The 17,176-nt window shown below is 34.7% G+C and overlaps 1 protein-coding gene and 1 pseudogene across 3 annotated transcripts in view; one reads left to right on the top strand and one right to left on the bottom strand.

The window, feature by feature from the left end:
* LOC102739568 (disintegrin and metalloproteinase domain-containing protein 5-like) overlaps positions 1-17,176 on the bottom strand; it is a 119,836-nt gene that overhangs the window by 32,616 nt on the left and 70,044 nt on the right. For all 3 annotated transcript variants that reach the window (XM_081809413.1, XM_081809415.1, XM_081809417.1), the window contains exon 8: positions 14,805-14,900. In XM_081809413.1, the coding sequence (XP_081665539.1) occupies positions 14,805-14,900 (96 nt within the window). The remainder of the gene's footprint in view (positions 1-14,804; positions 14,901-17,176) is intronic.
* LOC102737469 (heterogeneous nuclear ribonucleoprotein A1-like) lies at positions 8,563-10,117 on the top strand (annotated as a pseudogene).

Below are 17,176 nucleotides of genomic sequence, written 5' to 3'. Positions count from 1 at the left end.
AGACCCACTTAAGTCTTTAGGACACACAAACTGAAAGTGAAGAGATAGAAAAAATAGCTCGAGCAAATGGCAATCATACAGAGCAGGGAGGGCTACATTTATGTCATAGAAAATAGACTTTAAGTCAAAAATGGTCACAAGAGATAGAGAAAGTTATTATATAACGATAAAGAGGTCAACTCATTAAGACGATATAACAATTGCAAATATATATGCACCCAACATCAGAATACCTAAATATACAAATATTGACAGAATTAAAGAGAGTAGGTGACTTCATCACTCTACTTTCAGTATTGGCTAGATCATCCAAAAAGAAAAATCTATACCAGAACAGTGGGCTTGAAGTGGGCATAGACCTAATGGACCTAACAAACACCTACAGAATGTTCCATCCAACAGCAGCAGAATACAAATTCTCCTCAAGCACACAAGGAACGTTCTCCAAGGTAGATCATAGGTTAGGCAAAAAAAAACAAGCCTTAACAAATTTAAGAAGACCGAAATTATATCAAGAATTTTTTCTAATCATAATGATGTTAAACTGGAAATCAATAGTGAAAATTCACAAATATGTGGAAATTAAACAACACACTCCTGAACAATGTATTAAAGTAGAAATCAAAGGGAATCAAAAAAATATCTCAAGACAAATGAAAAATTGAAATCTAACAATTAAAAAATTAAGGAATGCATTAAATGCAATTCTGAAAGGAATATTTATAGTGACAAACACCTACAATAAAAAGAAGGAAGATCTTAACATCTCAAGGAACTAGAAAAAGAACAAACTAAGCTCAAAGTTACCAGAAGAAAAGAAATAAAGTTTACACAGAAATAAATAAAATAGAGATGAGAAAAACAATAGAAAACATCAGTGAAACTGAGCTGGTTTTTGCAAAGATAAAATTGATAAACCTTTTGCTAAACTAAGAAAAAACAGAGAAGACTCAAAGAAATTATAAATGAAAGAGGTGACATTACAACAGATATCACAGAAATGCAAAAGATCATAAGAGACTACTATATATATATATATATAAAATCATATAACTTAGAAGGGATAAATTCCTAGAAACGACCTATCAATTGAATCATGAAAAAAAAACAGAAAAATCTAAACAAACCAATAATGAGTAAAGAGATCAAATTAGTTATCAGTTAAAAACCTCCCAACATAGAAAATCCCAGGATCAGATGGCTTCACAGATGAATGCTACCAAACACTTAAGGAATACTTAATGCTAATCCTTTTCAATCTCTTCCAAAAAACTGAATAGGAAGAAAAACTTCCAAACTCATTTTATGAGGTCAGAATTATCCTAATACCACAGTCAGACCAAAGTACCAGAAGAAAAGAAAACTATATGCTAATGTAATTTTGACCTGATGAACAGGCCTGATGAACATAAATACAATAATTCTCAATAAAATACTAGCAAACCAATTTCAACAGCACATTAAAAGGATCATTCATCATGATCAATTAAGATTTATCACTAAATTCAAGGATGTTTGAACATATGCAATTTAATAAATGTGATACAACACATTAACAAAGTGAAGGATTAAAAATAATAAAAAAAAATAATATGATGGCTAATTGAATTTAAATTTAAAAAAATGATCATCTCACTAGATGCAGAAAAAAAAACATTTGACATAATTCAATGTATTTTCATGATTAAAAACTATCAACAACTTAGAAGGAATGTACCTCAACATAATAAGGGCCATATATGACAAGCCCTTAGCTAAGACAAGGGTGCCCTCTCTCACAAATCTTATTCAACTTAGTACTGGAAGTCCAAGCCAGAACAATTAGGCAAGAAAAAGAAAAGGCATCCAAATAGGAAAAGAAGCAGTCAGGTTGTCTCTGCAGATGATATTATCCTATATATAGGAAACTCTAAAGACTCTACCAAAAAACTATTAAAAATAATAAGTGAATTCAGTAAAGTTGCAAGAGAATTCAGTAAAGTTGCAAGATACAAAATAAAAATATAAAAATCAGTTGTGTAACTTCATACTAAAAATGTGCTATCTACAAAAGAAATTAAGGAAAAAAATCCCATTTACAACATCAGCAAAAAGAATAAAATTCTTAGGAATAAATTTAATCAAGGAGTTATAAGACCTGGATACTGAAAAATATAAAACACTGATGAAAAATTCATGAGGACACAAATAAATGGAAAGATATCCTTTGCTGATTTTGCTTTGTATTTTTTCGCTGCAATAAAGCATAGTGATGAGTATGCTCTATGCTGAATGCTGTGAGTCCTCCTACTGAGTCATTAAACCTGGGGATAGGGGGTGCCTGGGTGGCTCAGATGGTTAAGCGTCTATCTGCCTTCAGTTCACGTCATGATCGAGTCGTAGGATCAGTTCCCTGCTCAGTGGGGAGTCAGCTTCTCCCTCTGCCTCTCCCCCCTGCTCATGCTCTCTCTCTCAAATGAATAAATAAAATCTTATAAACAAACAAACAAACAAACAAACCTGGGGATAGTACTGGGGACCTCTGACAAAGAGGAGAATTGCTGCCTTAACAATACGGTTTTCCAGTCCCTTCACATGGAACATTTTACCATTTATTTAGATGTTCTTTTTTCTCAGCAATGTTTTGTTAAGTGTATATGTTTTACATTTCTTTTATTAAATGTGTTCCAAAGTACTTTTCAATGACATTATGAATGAAATTGTTTTCCTAATTTCATTTTCAGATTGTTCACTTCTATTATATAGAAATACAGTTCATATTTGTATCCTGTGACTAACTCATTTATTTCAAAGGTATTTTTGGTATCCTGTGACTTTGATTAACTCATTTATGTAAAAGGTATTTTTAGTAGATTCTTTAGGATTATTTACATACAGGATCATGTCGTCTGCAAATAAGGAGAGTTAGTTGTACTTTCTACCCTTCCAAATTTGATGCCTTTACTTCTTCTGCTTACTTAATTGTACTTTTTAGAATCTCTAGTACAATGTTTAATAGAAGTGATGAGAACCTATCTCCTTGCTTTGTTTCTGACTTTAGGGGGAAAGGGCTCAGACTTTCATCATTAGTATGTTAGTTCTAGATTTTTTATAGATGCTCTCCATCAGGTTATGATCCTTCCTATTTCTAATTTGTTAGTAATTTTATAATGAGTGGGTCCTTTTTCTGCATCTTTTGAGATTATCAAGTGTTTTCCTTCATCTGATTAATATGGTGTGTTATATTAATTAAACCAACCTTATATTACTGAGATAAATCCCTCTTGGTCATGGTAGATTATCCTTTTCACATGTTTCTGGATTCTGCATGTAACTTTTTTAGAATTTTTGTATCCATATTAATAAGGTATAGTTTTTCTCTAGTTTTCTTGTGATGTCTTTGGCATTCAGGTGATACTATCCTCATAGAATGAGTTTAAAGGGTTTTTTTTTCTCATATTTTCTGAAAGAGATTGTGGAATATTGGTGTTTCTTTTTTAAATGTTTGATAGAATTCAACAATAAAGCCATCTAGACCTGAGCTTTTCTTTATGGAAAGATTTTAAGTTACTAATTCAATTTCTTTACTTGTCCATTCAGATTTTCTATTTTTTCTTAAGTCAGTTTTGGTAATTTGTGTCTTCCTATTTTATCTAAGTTGTCTGATTTGCTGGATATGGTAGTTTATCAGATTTTCTTATAATTCTTTTAAATTATGTAAGGTCAGTATTGATTCTCCCCTTTCATTTCTGTAAAACCTCTCTTTCTTAGTCTAGGTAAAGTTTATCCATTTTTATTGATTTTTTTAAAGAACAAATTTTGGTTCCTCTGATTTCCTCTCAACCTTTATTTTTTTCCTTATATTTGCCTTGGATTTAATTTGTTCTTCTGTTTATAGACTTTTAAGGTACAAGCCTAGATTATTGATTTATTTCTTATTTTCTAATATAGGTATCTACAAGTAAAAATTTCCCTCTAAACACTGCTTTGCCTATATGCCATGTTTTGTTTTTTAGTTTTCACTCAGTTCAAAATATTTCTAAACTTCTTGTGATTTCTTCTTTGACACATTGATTATTGATAAATGTGTTATTTAATTTCTAATATTTGTAGATTTATTAAATTTCCTTCATTTGTTGATTTTTAATTTTATTTTATTGATATCGGAGAATATACTTTATATGATTTCAGTCTTTTAAAATATACTAAGACTAATTTTGTACCCTAGCATATGGTCCATCCTCAAAGATATTCCATGCATGCTTATAAATACTGTATATTCTGCTGTTGCTGGGTGGAATGTTCATTAATGTCAATTTGGTTAAGTTGTTTGACAGTGTGGTAGAAGTATTCTATATCAATGATGATTTTTAGTCTGGTTGTGGGAAACCATGAGCCAGAAGACCCAGGAAAGCTACACTCAGATTCCTGACCCACAGAAACTGTGAGGGGAAATGTGAATTTTAATTTAGGGGGTAATATATTATGCAATAATAGTAATATATAACATTGCTTTATAGAATCTGATTCTTGCCTGCCACCCTGTCTGTCATAGTATGGGTTCTCCAAAAACCAGAGCTTGAAGCAAAACTTATATCCTAATGCTTCATTAAGGTTTGGGAGCTTGGGGAGATCAAAGCAAAACAAATACAAGATGGTTGGTGCATTAATAAGCTGGCCAAAGTTTTACCAAAGATATGTAGTTGCTGTCTCCAGAAAGAGCATATGAAACATTGCATTTCAAACAATCTGTCATTTGGATTGAGCAGAAAACCATGGCCAAGCATATCTGGGTAGTCACACAGACTCAGTCCAGGAGACCATGTACTATAGCAAATAAGGTGGTAAACTAACCGTATTGTATGTGAATTCTTCATTTTTACAAAGGTATTTACCAGAGGTTTTTTTTAATTGTCTTTAAAACAGAAGCCAGTTTGTAAAATGTCTGATTTGTCAACCATGTTCTAGAAAAATGTATAATAATTACCTTACCTACTATGGTTTGAACTGGCATTTATAACAAAGAAGCCATATTTTGGAAATGAATGTTCATTAGGCACTTTTGTCTTTTAATCAGTAGCAATGAGCAGAAAAGCATGGCTGAACAATTCTGAAAAGTCACAAAAACTAGGTCCAATACACTATTTCTTTCTCTATCAGTCATTAAATTGTAAGAACATAAGAAGCCATTTTTCTTTCTTTATTCATTTCCCGTTCTCAGAATCTTTTTATTACTTGTCTTTTGTTTGAATCATGTATACCAATACTTCTACTTGTCACTGAGGTATTAGATCAAATGTCATCCCTTAAAGAGCTATTCCTTGTTTACCCTGACTAAAATACACCCTCACTCAGTCTTTATTCTTTTGCCCTATTTTATTTTTATTTTTTTTAAGACTTTATTTATTTGACAGAAAGAGAGAGAGAGAACAGCAGGGGGAGCAGTAGAGGGAGAGGGACAAGCAGAAGCAGGCTCTCCACTGAACAGGGAGCCCGACGCTGGGCTTGATCCCAGGACTCTGAGATTATGACCTGAGCTGAAGGCAGACTCAACCCCCTGAGGCACCCAGGCACCCCAGCCCTATTTTATTTTTAAATCACATATCACTATCTGAAATTATCTTTTAAATATTTGTTTGTTTAAAGATTAATCCTCTGTAATACCCCTCAGGATGGGATAAAATATTTTCTGAATTAGTGAGTGGATAAACAATTTCAAGCTGCAAATAAACTGTAAATGGGTATCTGTTTCTAATGTCAACCTTTTATTTCATCCAAATTTCACTGAGTTTTTATTTGTATATTTTGGTTGTTGTTTTCTCCACACATTGTTGCTGTACATTAGTTTTAAGGATATGAGTAAAGTAGAGTGATGTCTACCTGCCACATTAAACTGAATTACATCAATTTTCTTTGATATTAAGAAAACTTAAAGATAGGACTGTGTTTTCAGTCCTATCTTTCTTTTTCTCTATTTTTCCTTCTGCTCTAATCCTTACATTTGACTCTATCTTCTTAATATTTGTCTTCCAACTCTATGACTAGTTTGAGGGACAGAAATTTGGGTATCCACTAAGATTAGCATTGATTTCATGCTTAAATTGCAAATTTAGTTTATCTGTAATCATTGCTTATTTCATACACCATTAACTTTATTGTGTTCAGTTCCCTTCTTATGACATTGTCTTAATTCAAAGAGGTCAACCCTTGTAATTTTTTGAGAATGACAGTTTCCTGAAATTGCTTCTGGATCCTACAACTTAATTTTAACAGCACATCCAAAGAACGATGTCACAAGATGGCAAAATAAGAATCCCCTACTCATATTTTCCCTCAGCAACAATACTTAACAGCAGTCCACAGACAAAAGTGCCTTCAGCAAAGCTCTGGGATCCAAGTAGGAGACACTGAAACCCAGGTGAACTCGAGGACTGAGGAAAGCTAAATTGAAAAGGCAGGCCCTCACCCAGGCAGCTACTTCCTGACCCAACTAAAGACCCAGAAATAGCTCCATACCCAAGGACTTGTCTCAGCCCCATGTGGCAATGATCCTGCTATAAGCATCACATGCCAAGGAACCCAGGAGGAGTCACATCTACCCATGCATGAGTAAGAGGCACAAGGACCTTAGTTCCAGATGTAGACCCTGAAATGGCCCATGAATCAGCTGTGGTCCAGGAGTACCAGGAGGTAAGCACAACAAACTTAGACTATTTTGAAAGGGTCATGTGACTGAGCTCTAGCCCCTACCAGCAGCAGCCTGAAAACCATCCTGCTGGTACGGGTTTTTGAGAGGAGACACTCCCATCTTCACCAAAGATTCAGAATGGGCCCCATAATCAGCTCCAGCCTCCCTCCCAGTCCCAGTCCCCAAGCAGTCCTTCCAGCCCTGGGACTTTGCAGGAAACTCTCTCACTTATGGTTGGGAGTCCAAAAAGGGCCCAATATTATGTGCTAGCCCCCTCCCAGCCTCAATCCACTAAATGTCCTGCCAACAAAAGGACCTGTTGGGAGACACTCCTGTCTGTACACCCAGAGATCCTGAAAAACTCCTATACTTGGCTCCACTCAAGAGCTGTCCAGCCCACTCAGGGATCTGGCAGGAGACATGCCCATCTGTGCCCCCAGAGCCAGGTCCTCAGACCTCAATCTTGGTTGTGGACCCTGAAACAGCAGAGGAACACAGTTCTAGCCATTCAAAGCCATGGTCAGAGCCATCCCTGACCACAAAGAGACTGAACCAGTGATCTGGCAAGAGCCCTCCTAGGAACTTAGTGGGAGTCACACCCATCCACACAATGGGTAACAGGATGCTGTCAAAACATCCAGTTGTGGGCCCTGAAGCAGATCTTTGTCCTACTGTCACCCTACAGAACAAGGTACTTGAGGCAAACCCATATAGGAACCAAACAGGATCCATACCCATCCAAGCTCCAGGTACAAGCCCAACAACCACAGATCCCACTACAGACTCAGCAAAAGCCTTGTAAACTGGCTCTAAACCCAGCAACTGCCAATTCTGGAGGTAATCCCATCAGCCTAGGAATTGATAGATCTTAATCTGCAGAAACCACTCTGTAGAGACTAGAAGAGGTGTTTGCTCTTTTAAATGCCCAGATACCAATCAAAGGCTACATGGATCACAAAGAATCAGGCAACTATGACACCATGAAAGCAAACAAATAAAGCTAGAGTAACCAATCACAAAAAATGGAGATCTATGAATTGCCTCACAAAAATTCAAAATAATCATCTTAAAGAAACTCAGTGAAATGCAAGAGAACACATATAGACAACTGAACAAAATCAGGAAAACATGTAAGAACAAAATGAAGTAATAAAGAAATAAAAACCATCAAAAAGAACCAAAGAGAAATCCTAAAGTTGAATAAAACAATAACAGAAATGAGAAATTCAATAAAGGGCTTCAACATCAGAATCAATCATTCAAAATAAATACTAAGTGAACTGGAATACTGTTGATTTGAAATTAGATAGTTACATGAACAAAAAGAAAAAAGAGTGAAGAAAGCCTACATGAATTATGGGACATCGTTAAGCAAATTAAATTCATATTATGAGATCCCTGAAGGAGAAAACAAGAGAGAAAGGAGTAGAAAGATTATTTAAAGAATAATAGATTAAAAAATTTCCCAAATTTTGGAAGAAGTATAGACAAACAGAAACAGAAAGCTAAAATGACTTCAAGCAAGAACAACCTAAGATTGACCAGGACAAATTATAATCAAAATGTTAAAAGTCAAAGGAAAACTTTTGAAACAAAAATTGAAGATAAAAATTACTCATTACATATAAGGGAATCCACATACGGTTATCAGCAGATTTCTGTGCAAAAAAATTTGTAAGCCAGGAGAGAGTGAGATGATAAATTTAAAATGCTGAAAGAAAAAAAAAAAAAACTGTTGGATAAGAAAACTATTCATCGCAAAACGGTCCTTCAGAAAATAAGGAGATTTAAAGACATTCCCAGATAAATAAAAGCTAAGTGAGTTCAACACCTCTAGATCTGTCTTATACTACAGGGAAGATACGTTGGTTAGATTGCTCCTTTCTGCCCGTGGACGCCGCCGAGTAGGCATCATTAAAGTCTCCCCTCCCACCACTGTCATGTCTAAGTCAGAGTGTCCCAAAGAGCCTGAACAGCTGCGGAAGCTCTTCATCGGAGGTTTGAGCTTTGAAACAACCGATGAGAGTCTGAGGAGCCATTTTGAGCAATGGGGAATGCTTACAGACTGTGTGGTAATGAGAGATCCAAACACCAAGGGCTCCAGAGGCTTTGGGTTTGTCACGTATGCCACTGTGGAGGAGGTGGATGCAGCCATGAATGCAAGGCCACACAAGGTGGATGGAAGAGTTGTGGAACCAAAGAGGGCTGTCTCAAGAGAAGATGCTCAAAGACCTGGTGCCCACTTAACTGTGAAAAAGATTTTTGTTGGTGGCATTAAAGAAGACACTGAAGAACATCATCTAAGAGATTATTTTGAACAGTATGGGAAAATTGAAGTGATCGAGACCATGACTGACCGAGGCAGTGGCAAAAGAGAGGTTTTGCTTTTGAACATTTGATGACCATGACTCTGTAGACAAGATTGTCATTCAAAAATACCATACTGTGAATGGCCACAACTGTGAAGTAAGGAAAGCCCTATCTAAGCAAGAGATGGCTAGTGCTTCATCTAGCCAAAGAGGTCGAAGTGGTTCTGGAAACTTTGGTGGTGGTCGTGGAGGTGGTTTTGGTGGGAATGACAATTTTGGTCATGGAGGGAACTTCAGTGGTCAAGGTGGCTTTGGTGGCAGTTGAGATGGTAGTGGATATGGTGGCAGTGGGGATGGCTATAACGGATTTGGTAATGATAGAAGCAACTTTGGAGGTGGCGGAAGCTATAATGATTTTGGCAATTACAACGATCAATCCTCAAATTTTGGACCCATGAAAATAGGAAATTTTGGACGCAGAAGCTCTGGCCCCTATGGTGGTGGAGGCCAATACTTTGCCAAACCACAAAACCAAGGTGGCTATGGTGGTTCCAGCAGCAGCAGCAGCTACAGCAGTGGCAGAAGGTTTTAATTATTGCCAGGAAACAAAGCTTAGCAAGAGAGGAGAGCCAGAGAAGTGACAGGGAAGCTGCAGGTTACAACAGATTTGTGAACTCGGCCAAGCACAGTGGTGGCAGGGCCTAGCTGCTACAAAGAAGACATGTTTTAGACAATACTCATGTGTATGGGCAAAAAACTCAAGGACTGTATTTGTGACTAATTGTATAATAGGTTATTTTAGTTTCTGTTCTGTGGAAAGTGTAAAGCATCCCAACAAAGGATTTTAATGTAGTTTTTTTTTTTTTTTGCACCCATGCTGTTGATTGCTAAATGTAATAGTCTGATCATGACGCTGAATAAATGTGTCTTTTTAAAAATGTGCTGTGTAAAGTTAGTCCACTCTGAAGCCATCTTGGTATACTACCCCAACAGTATGAAGTTAGAATTCCTTCAGGGTGATACCAGGTTCCATTCGAAATTGATTTGCAACCTGCTTGGGCACAGAAGCCATTGTCTCCACAAACCTTGGTGTAGTTGAACTGACAGTTAATGTGTTGTGACCTGGAGTTCACCATTAAAAGGGTCACTCAAGCAAAGTCCTGGAGTTTAGTTGGTTATTAATATGATTGTTGGCACATCCTATGCAATATAGCTAAATTGTATTATGGTATCAGATAAAATTATAGATGGGATTAAAGCTTGTGTATCATCCAAAAAAAAAAAAAATACTACAGGGAGTTCATCAAATTCAATGAAAGGACACTAACTCATGAAAATAGTTAAAGTACAAAACTCACTGGTAAATGTAAATATATACTCAAATTCAGAATACCCTAATACTGTAATGGTGGCAAAATACTTTTATCTCTAGTACAAAAGTTAAAAGAAAATAGTCTTATAAAGTAAATATTGTTACAATGATTTGTTAAAAGATGCACAACATAAAAAGATGCAAAGTGTGATATTAATAGAACAAAATGTGGGGGAATTAAATAAGAATTAAAAATGTAGAGCTTTAGGGCGCCTGGGTGGCTCAGTTGGTTAAGCAACTGCCTTCGGCTCAGGTCATGATCCTGGAGTCCCGGGATCGAGTCCCGCATCAGGCTCCCTGCTCAGCAGGGAGTCTGCTTCTCCCTCTGACCCTCCCCCCTCTCATGCTCTCTCTATCTCATTCTCTCTCAAATGAATAAATGAAATCTTTAAAAAAAAAAAAAAAACTTTAAAAAAAAAATGTAGAGCTTTAGTATGTGATTGAAGATAAGTTATTATCAGATTAAAATAGACTATTATGTGATGGGGATTAAGGATTGCACTTGTGATGAGCACCAGGTGTTGTAAGGAAGCATTGAATCACTATGTTGTATGCCTGAAACTAGCATTACACTTTATGTTAACTAACTGGGAATTTAATTAAAAACTTAAAAAAAAAAATACCTTACAATCCAACAATTGCACTATACTGGGTATTTACCCCAAGAATATAAAAACACTAATTCAAAGGGATACATGCACCCCTATGTTTATAGCAGCATTATTTACAATAGCCAAATTAAGGAAGCAGCCCAAGTGTCCATCGATAGATGAGTGGATAAAGAAGATGTGGCATATATATATATGCAATAGAATATTACTCAGCCATAAAAAAAAATGAAATCTTGTCATTGCAATGACAAGGATGGAGCTAGAGTATAATGCTAAGCAAAATAAGTCAGATAGAGAAAGACAAATACCATATGATTTCACTCATATGTGAACTTTAAGAAATAAAACAAGCAAAGGTAAAAAAAAAAAAAATGAAAGAAAGAAGGGAGAGAATCAAATCAAGAAATAGACTTTTAATTATGAAGAACAAACTGATGGTTACCAGAGGGGAGTTGGGTGGGGCGATGGGTTAAATATGTGATGGAAATTAAGGAGTGCACTTACTGTGATGACCACAGGCTGATGTATGGAACTATCAGAATACTGAATTATTACATTGTATACCTAAAATTAATATAACACTGTATGTTAACTAAATGGAATTAAAATAAAAACTTAAAAAATAGACTATTATATCTATAAAATGTTTTATGTAAGCCTTATCACAATCACAAAGAAGAAACCTACAGTAGACACACAAAAGGTAAAGAGAAACAAATTAAAGCACATCACTACAAAAAATAAATCACAAAGGAAGACAGCAAGAGGGGATTAAAGGGAAAAAAGAACTAAAACAAACAAACAAAAAAAACCAGAAAATGATTAACAAAATGGCAATAGAAAGTTCTTAACTATCAATAATTACTTTAAATGTAAATGGATTTTCTCTAACCAAAAGACACAGAGTGGAAAATGGATAAAAAGCAAAATCTAACAATAAACTGGCTACAAGAGACTCAATTTACGTTTAAGGACATTCATAGGCTGAAAATAAAGGGAAGTAAAAAATATATTCCATGCAAATGGTAACCAAAAGACATCAGGGTTTGCTATACTTAAATCAGATAAAATAGACTTCCAATCAAATCTCACACACACACACACACACACACACACACGAAGAAAGTGAAGAGAATATAACACTTGTAACTATATATGCACCAAATATTGGAGTGCCTAAAATTTTAACTAAATATTGACAGACTGAAGGGATAAATAGCAATTCAGTAATAGTAGAGGACTTCAATACCCTACCATTAACATTGGATAGATCAATCAGAAAGAAAATTAGGAAGAAAATAGCAGGCCTGAATAAAACTATAGAACAAATGGACCTTAAAGACATATATAGAACATTATGTCCAACAGAACAAAATACACATTCTTCTCAAGCACACATGGAACATTCTCCAGGATAAAACATATGTTGGTCCACAAAGCAAGTCTTATGAAATTTAAAGGAATTGAAATAATATCTCATATCTTTTCCACACACAATGGTATGAAACCTCAGGAAAAAAACTGAAAATTTCACAAAATATGCAATTTAACACCATACTCCTGAAAAACCAATGGACCAAAGAAGAAAAAAAAGGAAATCAGAAAAGTATCTTAAAATAAATAAAAATAAAAAAACAACATACCAAAACATAGGGACATAGGAAAAGCAGTTCTAAGAGGTAAGTTTACAGCAATAAATGCCTACATTAAAAAAATCTCAAATAACCTAACTTTATCCCTAAAGGAATTAAAAAAGGAAAACAAACTAAGCCCCAACTTAGTAGAAAGAAAGAAATAACAAAGATCAGAGCAGAAATAAATGAAATAGAGACCAGACAAATAATAGGGGCAAAAATCAATTAAACCAAGGGTTGAGTTTTGAAAAGATAAACAAAATGGCAAACCTTTAGCTAGACTAACCAAGAAAAAGAGACAGGACTCAATAAAATAAAATTATGAAAGAAAGAGGAGACACTAAAATTGATACCATAGAAATACGAAGTATCATAAAAGGCTACTATAACAATTATCCACCTACAAACTGCATAACCCTTTAGAAGAAATGGCTAAATTCCTAGAAACAGACAACCTAGCAAGACTGAATCATGAAGAAATGGAAAACCTGAACAAACCAAACACAAGTAAAGAGACTGAATTTGTTATCAAAGCTTCTAACAAAGACCAGAAGTAGATGGTTTCACAGGTGAATTCTATGAAATATTTAAAGAATTAATGCTAATCTTTTTCAACTCTCCCAAAAATTAAAAAGGAGGGAACACTCCCAAACTCATTTTACAATGCCCGCTTTACCCTGATACCAAAGACAAATAAGGGAAGAAACAAGAAGAGACATTTACAGGCCAATATCCCTGATGAATATAGATGCAAACATTCTCAACAAAATACTAACACACCAAATTCAACAACCCATTAAAAGTATCATATACCATGATCAAGTGAGATTTATGCCTGGATGGAAGGATGATTCAACACACAGGAATCAATAAACATAATATACCCCATTAATATAATTAGGGGCAAAATTCATGCAATCCTCTAAAGTGGCAGAAAAGACATCTGACAAAATTTGACACACTTTTATGACAAAAGCTCTCAACAGTTTGTGTATAGAATAAACATATATCAATATAATAAAAGCTATATATGACAAGCCTGAACAAACAATTTTCAATAGTGAAAAGCTGAAATCTTTACCTGTCAGATCAAAAACAAAGTTGTCCATTCTTACCACTCCTGTGTAACATAGTACTAGAAGTCCTAGCCAGAGCAATTAGGCAAGAGAAAAGAATTAAAAAGCATCCAAATCAGAAAGGAATAAATAAAACTGTGGGGGAAATGGAAAGATGTTGGCCAAGGATACAAATTGTCAGCCATAAAATGAATCAGTGTGGGGATCTCATGTACAGCATGGTGACTAAAGTTAATAATATACTGTATACTTGAAAGTTTCTTACTAAATGTTGAATGTTCTTGCTATGTAATGAGGTGTATGCATTAACCTTATTGTAATCATTTCACAATATATACTTATATGAAATCATTACATTGTACACCTTAAACTTACACAATGTTATATGTCAATTATATCTCAATAAAGTTTGGGGAAAAAATTTTAAACATAAAAGCATATTCTTACTCCAATCTTACGGACTTCTGCCATTTACCTTGTTCGGGAGTTTCTTTTTTCTTTAGGATTCCAGTTAATTGTTCTGGATACAGGGCAATTATTCAGGAATTCTTTAAATACTTTCAATAAAGAGGGATTGGTCGATTGTAACAATAACTGAATTGCAAAGGAAGAGCAGACTTTACCAGAAGACAGTGAAGAGAATTTAGTTAACAAAGACAAACAAACAAAAAAAAACTAATCTAACTTCTTGACCCCATGTGGTGTATGGTGTTAGAAAATAAGACGTGGGTGTTGCATGCAACTGATGAATTACTGAACTCTACATCGGAAACTAATAATATATTATATGTTGGCTAATTGAATTTAAATTAAAAAAAAAAGAAAAGAAGACCTTAAGAGGGTTGCTTCAGGTGTATGTTGATTGAAGAAATATCTCAATGGGTACAAGAAAGATTTGTAATAAGATATAAAGATGGGAATTCAAGTCAGGAGAGAAGAATGATCAGGCATTATGTACATGAGAGTCCTGGAAATAACAGATTACTGAATGGACTAAAGTGTAAGAGGGGTCCAATGTGCTTGGATATAATACAGTGCAAAGGGCTGATAGGGTATTGACATGCTTCTCATCTCTTTGAAACAAGTATTTCAAGAAATTTAATGCTGAGCTACTATAAAATAGATTGCTTCTTACCTTGCAATCTAGTGTGCAGCATTCCCCAGAACCACATTGTTTACCCTTTTTCTTTACACATATCCTAGGATCACAGCAGTCTTTATGTGTACAATTCTGTAAACAAATAGACAAATTCAAATGATATCTTCTCTCACATCAGTTATGATAATGTCTTTTAAGAAACTTGCCAATTTCATCTAAATTGCCAAATTCATTTACATGAAGTAGTTTTTAATATTCCTTATTTTAAAAATATGTAGGATGTGTAGTAAGTAATGGACCCTCTTCCATTCCTGATACTGGGAATTTCTTTTTTCTTTCATTTCTCCACCAGCACAGCAAGAGGTTTATCAAGTATATTGATTATTTTCAAAGCCCTGACTTTCATTGTCATTGATTTTCATTCTCTGATTTCTATCTCATTAATTTCTACTTTTACCTTTATCATTATTTCCTTCTTTTTACTTTAGATAAATTAACTTAGACTAATATTTTAGCTACCTTAAGTAGCATTCTAAATAATTTTAGACCTTTCTTCTTCAATATAAGCATTTATAGCTAGTGATATTCCTTGTAACACTGTTTTACCTGAATCCCATTGATTTTGATGTTCTGTTTAAATTTGTATACTGTTGTTTTTTTTAAGATTTTATTTATTTATTTGAAAGAGAGAGACACAGCAAGAGAGGGAACACAAGCAGGGAGAGTGGGAGAGGGAGAAGCAGGCTTCCCGCGGAGCAGGAAGCCTGTTGCGGGGCTCGATCCCAGGACCCTGGGATCATGACCTGAGCCGAAGGCAGACGTTTAACGACTGAGCCACCCAGGCGCCCCTAAATTTGTATACTGTTAAAAATATATCCTAAAATTGCTTTTGTAATTTTTCTTTGAGCCAAGGGTCATTTAGAAGTGGTAGTTTAATTTCCAAATATTTAGGGGCTTTTCAAGATATTTTATTACTCTTGAATTCTAATTTAATTTTCAACACAAAATAAATATGTTGAGATTTATTTCATGCCTCAAATATTCTATCCTGATGAATATTCCAAGTTCTCTTGAATTTTTATATTTAAGCTGTTAAATATAGTGGCCTATAAATATCATCATATTAAGGTGATAGTTTTGTTCAGGTCTTCTATAACCTTACTGATTTTTTGTCTAGTTGTTCTATCAGTTACTGAGAGATGTGAAATAAATCTCCAAATATGATAGATTTGTCAGTTTCTCCCTTTAGTTCTGCAGTGATTGCTTCATAAAATTTGAAGATTTAATGTGTGTATATATATAAATGTATTTTTATAAATGTTTATATATTTATTATTGTTATATCCTCCTTTTGTATTTATCCTTTTTTTCATTTTGAAGCATTACTGTATCTTTATTTTATGTATTACTGTAGTCAGTATAGCTCCTTGTATTTACTGTTTGCTTGTTATATCCTTTTCCATTCTGTTATTTTCTATGATACAGAGTATTGAGGTTAAAATGTATCCCTTATTGATAGCATGCAATTATTTCTTGATTTTTATCTAGTCTGACAACTTTTGCCTTTTGATAGAGTGTCTGGCCTATTTACATTTAATGTAATTGTTAACACGCATGTATTTCAATTTCTTATTTTGCTGTTTGTTTCTATTTATCTCACCTTGTTTTTCTTCCTCAATTCTTCCCTTCTTGTCTTATTTTGTGTTGATGAATATGTTTAATATTTACCCAGTAAATCTTCTATTGGCTTTTTTAGCTATATCTCTGTATAATTTTTCAATATTTGCTCTAAGATATACAGTAAGTATCTCTTTTTTTCATGGATTTTTAAAATTTTTTATTATTATGTTAATCACCATACATTACATCATTAGTTTTTGATGTAGTGTTCCATGATTCATTGTTTGTGCATAACACCCAGTGCTCCAAGCAGAGCATGCCCTCTTTAATACCCATCACCAGGCTAACCCATCGTTCCACACCCCTCCCCTCTGGAACCCTCATTTGTTTTTCAGAGTCCATTGTCTCTCATGATTCGTCTCCCCCTCCGATTTCCCCCCCTTCATTCTTCCCCTCCTGCTATCTTCTTTTTTTTCTTAACATATATTGCATTATTTGTTTCAGAGGTACAGATCTGTGATTCAACAGTCTTGCACAATTCACAGCGCTCACCATAGCACATACCCTCCCCAATGTCTATCACCCAGCCACCCCATCCCTCCTACCCCACCCCCCACTCCAGCAACCCTCAGTTTGTTTCCTGAGATTAAGAATTCCTCATATCAGTGAGGTCATATATGTCTTTCTCTGACTGACTTATTTCAATCAGCATAACCCCTCCACTTCTATCCACGTCATTGCAAATGGCAAGATCTCATTTCTTTTGATGACTGCATAATATTCCATTG

The sequence above is a fragment of the Leptonychotes weddellii genome, chromosome 2, assembly GCF_054177405.1.
Source record: "Leptonychotes weddellii isolate Sample4059 chromosome 2, ASM5417740v2, whole genome shotgun sequence".
Taxonomy (NCBI): domain Eukaryota; kingdom Metazoa; phylum Chordata; class Mammalia; order Carnivora; family Phocidae; genus Leptonychotes; species Leptonychotes weddellii.
Note: the sequence above shows the minus strand (reverse complement) of the source record. Positions and strands in the feature narration are given on the sequence as shown.